The 9,709-nt window shown below is 44.1% G+C and overlaps 1 protein-coding gene across 1 annotated transcript; it reads right to left on the bottom strand.

The window, feature by feature from the left end:
• Positions 1 to 6,630: 6,630 nt before the first annotated feature.
• LOC106001502 (transcription elongation factor A protein-like 3) lies at positions 6,631 to 7,359 on the bottom strand. The gene is given in 2 exon segments (XM_013036596.1): positions 6,631 to 6,830; positions 6,832 to 7,359. Coding segments are annotated over 2 exon segments (558 nt in total). The 3' UTR covers positions 6,631 to 6,800.
• Between the last annotated feature and the right edge of the window lie 2,350 nt (positions 7,360 to 9,709).

Here is a 9,709-nt window from a genome sequence, read left to right as displayed (position 1 = left end):
CAAAAAAGTCAGAGATTCCATTCCTATTGAGAGAACCTGAACAAGGTGGTGCATCCCTGCCATGCCAGCAACTATAGGAAGCTTAAAATTATTGTCAGCCAACTGATCTAACTCTCATAGGAGACTGTTTTCTATTTTCTGCTTGTCTTTTTTCTGGTATATAGATCATTTGAATTTCCTATTTATTTGAAAACTATCTATCTATCTATCTATCTATCTATCTATCATCTATCTATCTGTCTAACTATTTATCTATCTATATTGTACCAGTCCTGGGGCTTGAACTCAGGACCTGAGTGCTGTCCCTGAGATTCTTTTTCTCAAGGCTAGCGGTCTACCACTTGTGTCACAGTGCCACTTCCAGCTTTTTCTGAGTAGTTTATCAGAGATAAGAATCTCACAGACTCCCCTGCCCCAAGTGGCTTCAAATTGTGACTCTTATATCTCAGCTTCTGAGTAGCTAGGATTACAGGTGTGAACTATGAACATCCAGCTCAAACTTTAAGGTTTTTTTTTTGTTGGAAACTGGACATTTTTGAGATAAGGCCTTGCTATGTAGACTAGGCTGTACTAGAACTCTGCACCCTCCAGCCACAGTCTCTCAAGTGCAAGGATTATAGGCATGCAATATCCCATCTGGCTAAGAAACTCTTCTAAATAATACATAATAGGGGCTGGGAATGTGGCTTAGTGGTAGAGTGCCCTGGGTTGGATTCTCAGTACTGTAAAAATAGGAAAAGCTGGAAGTGGTGCTATGGCTCAAATGGTAGAGCCCGAGCCTTGAGCACAGAATCTCAGGGACAGAATGTAGTCCCTGAGTTCAAGCCCCAGGACCAACAAAGGAAAAAAATATATAATAGAAGCTCTGGGTGAAGGTTTTCCTTGCCCATTTAGGTCTTGTTATTGTTATTTTCATATCTATTTGGTGATTAGTGGATTATTTTAGTAAAATATATGCTCACACCAGTTTGAAACCTCTTATGTTACTCCTGAAGAAGCAGTCTTGACTATATCCTCAGTCTCTGAAGGATAGAGAGCCCTTTGGGCAGAGCTGTCTTTTTCACTTAACCTGAAGATATTCAGATGTTTAACGCCACTAATTGCCTCCTAATTTCTCCATTGTGTGTGTGTGTGTGTGTGTGTGTGTGTGAGAGAGAGAGAGAGAGAGAGAGAGAAAGACAGAGACAGAGACAGAGAGAGATAGAGAGAGAGACAGAGACAGAGACAGAGACAGAGAATGTGCTGGTCATGGGGCTTGAACTTAGGTCCTGATGCTGTCCCTGAGCTTTATTTTTGCTCATGGCTAACACTCTACCACTTCAGCCACAGCTCTACTTTTGGGGTGGTTAACTAGGGGAAAAAGTCTCATAGATTTTACTGCCTATGCTGGCTTTGAACTACAATCCTCAGATTTCAGCCACTTGAATAGCTAGGATTACAGGAGTGAGCCTCCAATGCCCAGATTCTCCACTGTTTTTGTTCGGTTGTTTTGTGTTTTTGTAGGTCAGTTGTGGGGCTTGAACTCTGGGCTCTTCAGCTCAAGGAGAGCCACATCACTACTTCCAGTTTTCTGGTAGTTAATTGGAGATAAGAGTCTCACGGACTTTCCTGCCTGGGGTGGCTTTGAACTGCTATCCTCAGATCTCAGGCTCCTGAGTAGCTAGGATTACCGGCATGAGCCACAGGCACCCGGCTCTATTGTTTTTAACTATGTCTTGGAGCATAAATTGTTCCACAGCTGGAGATCTGTTCTGATTTCAGGAGATGTTCTCCTAGCTTACTAAAGTGGCCTGTGGCAAATCTAACAGAACTATTGCTTAGCCTGTATCTCTGATGTCTCTGGTGTCTTCTCAATTACCTTTCAACATGTGTGGCATTTTCTGGCACTACTGACCCCTAATAGTGTTTTGCAACACTAATCAATTCTCTAGATTGCTATAATTCTCTTCAATTCTGATACTGAAATTAGTTAGGGCCTGGGTACATTTGAACGTAAATTCCTCACATAATAATCTTCAGTTGTCTTTCAGGAAATGTCTCCAGCATCCATTTAAGGATGGTTTGGAACAGGCTTTGAAAGAATCAATATGTGGAAAAGCAACTATCTCATCTGATGTCAGAAGCCCCAAATTCCCTGGGGCAGAAGATGGTAACTGCATGACAATCTGTCTATGCCTGCTCAAATATACTCTAGAATTCTCTCTTTTCAGCATTTAGTTAACAAATTTTCCCCTCTCCCTTCCTATAAGTTCCCCCAGTACCAAGTGACCAAAGAAGAGAAATTGGAACTTTATTTTAGCTCTTGTTGGTGGACCATGCAAAGGTTTTTATTTTAGCATAAACCTAGTGTCATAGTACTGGTTTTATGCAAATTGGGCAGTAGGCCAGTGCAGGCTTTCAACATCAACACCTCAGAGTTAGGACAGAGCACAAAGGTTAAAAGTTCAGTTTCCCAAGACTCCCCACCCTTCAGATGTCAGCTGTAAATAGAATGCTTATGGCAACCCACACTTCTGCCTGGTCAAGTGCAAATTTGAATTTCATTTTATATCCTGGCATCTTTGCTGATTGGCCACACAGTAGTTTTTTTTAATTTAGCAACAAATTAGATAACCTAGATGAAATAGACATTTTTTTTCTGGTACTGGGGCTTGAATTCAGGCCTTATGCCCTCATTCAGCTTGCTTGCTTATGGCTAGCACTATACCACTTGAGCCATTCCTCCAAGCCAGCAGCTTTTTGCTGGTTAATTAGAAAAGTTAAGAATATACACAGATATAATGTATAGATTACAGTTATAATGAAAAACTAAATGTTTTTGCTGAGATCATTAGCAAAGTAAGGATATTTTGTTTCTTGAATTTTATTTAATGTTGTACTAGAGATTCTAAATAGGACAATTAGACAAAAAGAAGAAATAAAAGATGTTCAAATTGGAATAAAGTAGTAAATCTAAGTCGGGCACCAAGTGGCTCATGCCTGTAATACTAGCTACTCAGGTCGCTGAGCTGAGGATCATAGTTTGAAGCCAGCCCAGGCAGGAAAGTCCATGAGACTATTATCTCCAAGTAACCACCAGAAGGTTGGAAGTGGCACTATGGCTTAGTGTGGTATAATGCTAGCAAAAAAACAATTCAGGGACAATGCCCAGGCTCTGAGTTCAAGCCCTATGATGACCACCACCACGAACAACAACAACAAAAGTAAATTTACCTTTATTCACAGTTAAAATGATTTTGTATATAGTATTTCTCGTGTATCCACACTTCAAAAGCTTTGAGAACTAATAACTACATTCAGGAAGGTTACAGAATACAATATCAAAATGAATTGCATTTCTATGAAGTAGCAATGAATTATCCAAAACTAAAATTAGGAAAATGATTCCATTTACATATAATCAAAAATGTCAAATGGCCAGGCACTGATGTCTCATGTCTGTAATCCTAGTTACTCAGGAGGCTGAGATATGAGAATCTTAATTAGACACCAGCCTGGACCCTTTCCTGAGACTCTTATTTCTAGCCACCAAAAATCCAGAAGTGGAACTGTGACTCAAGTGGTAGGGTGTTAGCTTTGAGCAAAAGAAGCTCAGGGGCAGCATTTAGGTCCTTAGTTCAAGCCTCAGGACTAACACACACACACACACACACACACACACACACACACACACACGAATAAAATAGGTAAGGGGGAGGATTGGGTTGGGGGTGGGGAGGGAGGCTGGGAAGGGATGTGAAGGGTAAACAAAGGAGGAGGCTGCAATGCTTGATAAGAAATGTACGCATTATCCTGCCCATGTAACTGTAACCCCTCTGTACAGTATGTTCACAAAAAAATTAAATTAAATTAAAAAAAGAATAAAATAGGTAAGGTAAATAGTTCAGTGGAATAGCACTTGCACAGCAAGTAATAGGCTCTAGGACTTGATCCCAAGCACCACAAAAAAAAGAAAAGAAAAAAGTAATAAATTTAACTAAAGGAATATAAGAATTGTGTGCCAAAAATGAAAAGAAAAATTAAGAAACTAAAGAAAAATTAAACATAAAAGCACACTGGGTTTCTGAACTGGAAAATGATATTGTTAGGGTGGTATCACTCTGCAAATGAGCCTACAGATTTACTTTCATCCCTATCAAATTTTAAACTGACATCATTGCAGAAAATTATGGATTTGTCCCAAAGTTCATGTTGACATTCAAGTACCCAGAATAGCCAAAACAATACTGAAAAAAAGAGAAGAAATTTAGTGGCCCAAATTTCCCGATTTTCAAACTTCCTTTAAAACTGTAGTAATCAAAGCAGTGTGGCACTGGTTTTAAGCATAGACATATAGATCAATGAGACAGAAGTAAGAATATAGAATTAAACCCTAACACTCATGATTAATAAGTTTAAGAAGTGTTCCAGGCTATTTTGAAAGTTGAACAGTTTCCATTTAAGGTCAAAGTATTACTTCTCCTTACTCACAGAAAACCATTATAATCTACCTTCCCTCTGGACATGGTACCACATTAGGGACTCATCCTTGGCCCAGGCTATTGGCAGATTCCCAACTCAATTGTCATCTGATAGAGAGGTAAAGGAAGTCAAAACTTTTGATCAATTTCACAGCCATTTTGTACTTGGGACCATTGAGAAAACACAGGGATACAGAGGGATTAGGGAGAGGGTGAATGATATCTGCAAAGATGTTCACTTTGAATTCCTAATTATTGAGAGTTTCCTCTATAGTAGATGCCCTTCGTGGGTATATTTATTACATGAATTAACAGATATGAACTATTTAGGGAGCAAATGATATGATATGCCTTTAGATCTCAAGAGCTTTCCAATTGATAAAAACAGACAGAATCTTGGTTACAGCATCCATCCTGAGGGAGCTCTGAATCCCTGTTTCTTCTAATACATTCTGTGAGCTGCTGTTTCAACAGTGAAGGATGGGACTGATCGCTCTCATACTCCCTCTTCAGAGTAAGCCCCTGCTGACAGACAATGCTTCTGAGAGTATGGGAAAACTGAGTAGCAGAGATTTCTCCTTCCTGGACACTGCACTCTTAAACTTTTCTTCTCTTACATTGGAAGGGTGAGTCTCTTTTGGAAAATTAATTGAGATAATCTTTTAAAAAATTAGAACAAAAAACTCACTCAGCTCTTTTGTGAGGTGAGCACAGGCAGAGAACTTTATATTTTATTTGTGAGAAAATTAGAATCAGAAATGTTTCAGAGTTCTTTCGAATTTTGCATGGTTTGCATAGTTTTTAGCCATTGAATATATATGTTCTGAAATCCAAAATGTCACCCAACTCTGCAGCAAGGAGAAAAGCTTTATGTATACTCCTTATAGGGGCCAAATAGGGTCTTTGGCCTTATGTGGACTATATAGAAGTAGAGGGTCTTATCACCAACAGGACTCCAATAGAAGAGGGGTTGTTAACAGGGAGTGTAAGTAGACGGTACAGTAGGACAGGAATGTTCACCAGATGTGGTAGCGTCTGGAGTAGAGTGACACTGCTTCTCAGCTACGTAAACTTATATCTGGGCACATGTGAGAACTACCCCTTCAATCCCGCCCCCATCCCCAACCAGGTGTTTCAGACTGGCCAGGGTTTTGCTACTGCCAGGGAGCCAACTTAGTACATATCACATTGTTGGCATGTTATCTGATACACCAGGCAGTCCTATGAGGTTATTATTATTCCCATTTTATAGATAATAAGACTGACCCTCAAAACAGTGGTTAAGTACTAAGTTAACTTTGTCAGCTATAGGTCCCAGAGGTAATGTGAATTTTACTTGTGACACATTCTGACAATAGAAATGTTTTCAGCTCTCCTAAGAACATTTAACTAAGCAATTGCTTTTTATGTATTATTTTCTGGTTTTAGTTTTGAAAAATTTTTATCATGGCAAACATAATCCATATTGTTTAGGAAAAAGTGGGGACAGGAGAGAGAGAGGGAAAAAAAACCCAGTGCTGGTGGCTCATGCCTGTAATCCTAGCTACTCAAGAAGCTGAGATCTGAGGATTGCAGTATGAAGCTACCTGGGCAGAAAAGTCCCCATGAGACTCTTATCTCCAGTTAACCACTCAAAAACCAGAAGTGGTGCTGTGGCTCAAAGTGGTAGAGCACTACCCTTTATCAAAAGAGCTCAGGGACCTCACCTTGACCCCCTGAGTTCAAGGTTCACCGCTGACAGACAGACAGAGAGGGAAAGCCAAAAATGTGACACAGAGGAGCCACTGGGCAGTAACAGATTCAAAAGAAATGGTAGCAACGCCTACTGATCAGGTCACACCCAGGGAAGCTCTGGATGGGCACACAACAGGAGAATGGTATAGAACAATGATTCTGTCAGGTTGTCAGACTTACTTTTCAGTACAGGAGAGATCTATTTTTGGTCATGGAGTAGGAATGACCATTGCTGAGGTTTTATACAGTTTGTTTTCTCTATGTACAAATGTATTGTGTAAACATAGTTACATTTTGATAAAAATAGGCTGATACCATATATGCAGTTTGGTGAACTGTTTTTTATTGTTATTTTACAATGTACATGCATGGGTGAAAATCCAGTACTAAAAGAGAGAGCACTGTATTTGAGTCAAAAGGCTGCTGGTAAGGACAGTGACACCTAATGCAAAGTATCAGCATAAGGTTAAAAGCACAGGACCTGGAGCTTATCTACCAGGAAAAGCAGGGTGTGCAAAGTTCTCATCAGAGAAGTCAGAATCTAAGGCCAAGGGCGTTAAAGGTAGGGGATATCGTGTAAACCTCTTTGGCCTCTTCCTCCGCCCCTCACTCCCCTGACACCCCGTTGGCCCCTTGGGGCGAATGCATCCTGCACATCTCTCTGCATCCAGTGACATCCTCCCATTTTCTGTTTTTTCCTTAGCTCTTCCTGAGCCCTGGACATATCAGCACACTCTCTCATCATCTCCTCACTGCTCAGATGCCTGTCCTGTAAGTCCTCCCGAGAGTTCTTGGGAGAGTCATCCGTGGTCCCGCGGTCGGTTTTTCTTTTTGCTTTCCGGGGCACGTAATCTTCAGCCGGACGCTTTTCAGCTGCGCATGTCTCGCTGGCTGCCTTGGCCTGGGGCTCTGCCTTGCCCTCACCTGGTGGCTGGCCCTCATCTTCTGACGACTTTCCCTGCTTCCCTGACTTGTCCTCATCCCGGGGGTGGCCCTCCTTCTTTGGCCCTCCCTCACCCTCCAGCTGGCCCTCCCGTGCTGCCTTCCCCTCCTCTTCTTGATTCCCTTCTTCCTCCGACTTTCCTTCAGCCTCAGGTTCTACTTCATCGTCTGACTTTCCCTCCTTGTCCAGCTTGCCCTCGTTTTCGCTAGGGAGTTTCTCCATGTCGCCATGGCGCCTCCTTTTCCTGACCTGGAGGGTAGGGGTGAGGGAAGAGGAGACACGAAGAGTGAGGGCTCCTCCAGCGTGGAAAAGGGTTCAGATAATCTGTGTATCTCGTCCCAATGGGGGTCTCCAAGTGCCCTCCTACCTGCCCCTAACCCACATTTTCCCTCCCCCCACACGAGCCAACCATTCCCAGGCTGTCTGGCCCTGCTGCCCTCTCCTTGCTCCCTCAGTACAGCTAGGTGTGTGCATTACAGGTGGGGGTCGGGGACAAGCAGCGAAACCCACATCCTGCCCTGGCCAGGCCCTCCGTACTCTCAGCCCTCCGGAGTCCCTGTCCATGCTGCCACCTTCCACTGACCTGCAGAGATCAGGACAGGTTGTGCCTCCTTTTCAGGCCTGGCACAGCGCAGGGAACAGCAGACGCGCAGACCTGCAGACAGACAGACGGGACACTTGGACCAGGTTCCTCTCCAGAATCCGGACCCTGCTCACCGAGCTTTCCCTCTGCTCCCCTCCATCCACCCTCAGCCCCCACCAGCGCACCCCAGCCGCCATTTCTTCTCAGGCCCTGGGCTCCAAACCAGGATGCTTTCCAAACTACCTCTGGATCTGTGTCCCCTCCCTCCCCAGAGGCGCCTTGCCCCGCCCCCACTGCCTTTGGGTTGGGATCAATTTGTCTTCTTGGGCAGGCGCAGAGCGCGAGGGGAGGGGGGTTGTTTCCAGAACGCGTCTACGTTTTCACCGTCGCACTGCAGGGCGCACCCCCCACCCCCTTGCCTACTCTAAAATGGATGGAGGGGTGGGGGTGGGCAAGGCAGCTGAGCCTCCGCAGGGTTCGCCTTCCCGCCCTGTCACCCCTCCGCAGCTGCCCTGCCCGCTCAGTGCCCCTCTCCTCACCAGTCTGGCTGATTCCTTCCCCACCCGGTTGCAGCAGCTGCTGCTCCTGCATCCAGCTGCCATCCACCTCCACCCCTGACCTGGGTCAGCTGGCAGCGTCCACCTCCACACTAACCTGAGTGGACTCAGGACAGGCCTGCGTCTCCGCGGGCTCGCAGAAGCCCGCTCGCCGCTTGCCTGCAGCCCAAGCTGTTCAGTGAGCTAGCTGGTTGCGCGCGGGCACCAGGACTGGACAGTAGGGCGGGCGCGGGGCTGGTGCCCACGTCGGCGCCTGGCCGGTCACGTGAGTGTCGCGTCACCCTCGATCGCCTCCCCCGCCCCACTCCTGACCCATCTCAACCCCATCCCCAAAGGACCAAGAAGACACAGGCTGTAGGTGTAATGTGGTGTGGTGATGGTGGTGGTGGTGGTGGTGGTGGTGGTGGTGTGTGTGTGTGTGTGTGTGCACACGCACACGCGCATGTAGTGTTAAAGCCAAGAGTTACAGAGAATTGGGGCTTTCTGACCCCAGGTGCTTTACCTGGCATGGCTCACAGAAACGGTGCAACCCTCTTAGGTGCCCATTACAGGTGTGACATCCGATCAGAGAGGGTACTCAACTTTCCCAAAATGCACAACCAACTTTTAAAACCAACTCTGAGCAATGTGGCTCAGGCCTGTAATCCCAGCAATTTGGGAGGTCAGATAGAAGAATGGGTAGTTCGAGTTCAGCCTGGGCCTTTTAGCAAGATCCTATCTAAAAATTAAAAAAAAAAAGACCTGAAACACAGCAAACCAAGTTCAGCCTCACTGCAGAGGTTGATGGGAATGCCTATCAGGGAAAGGAGCTGCTTACCTGAAAGGTAGAATTCTACAAGGTTATGTTCTGGACATTCTCAGTTCATAAGTTCTGACACCCCTGTAAATAGCATTCTTTTGCCTCTTAACCTGAATGACTCCTCACACTACATCCCCAGGCTACTCATTCCCCAAATCTCAGACCCCTTTTGTTTTCCCACCAGTAATAACAGGTGAGTGCTCCCTAATTCTTTCCAACATAACATGCAACATACTTTTAAATTTTCACTAACATGATAAGTTGGGAGGTAGTATGTAAATGATGTTTTGTTTCACTTTCTGTATATGTAGGATTTTATTTTATTTTGGGAATTGATTGTGTCTTTTGCACATTTTTCTAGTGAGGGTTTTAAATGTTCTTCAAAGGTGAACTTTATTATGCCTTTATCTACTTAGCATATGTTGCAAATCTTTTCTTGCAGTTTTGCCATTTTTTTAACTTTATGACAGTTTTCTGCCATGTATTAAAAATGCCAAATTTATCAAACTTTTGCTGCCTCTGGATTTTAATAATAAAGACACCCTTTCCTACTTGTGGCCAAATAATTCACCCATATTTTCTTCTAGTATACATTGGTTTTACTTGTCTACATTTCAAGTTTATACTTGTGTA

The sequence above is a fragment of the Dipodomys ordii genome, unplaced genomic scaffold, assembly GCF_000151885.1.
Source record: "Dipodomys ordii isolate 6190 unplaced genomic scaffold, Dord_2.0 Scaffold303, whole genome shotgun sequence".
Taxonomy (NCBI): Eukaryota; Metazoa; Chordata; class Mammalia; order Rodentia; family Heteromyidae; genus Dipodomys; species Dipodomys ordii.
The sequence above is the reverse complement of the archived record's forward strand: the minus strand, read 5'-3'. Positions and strand labels throughout refer to the sequence as shown.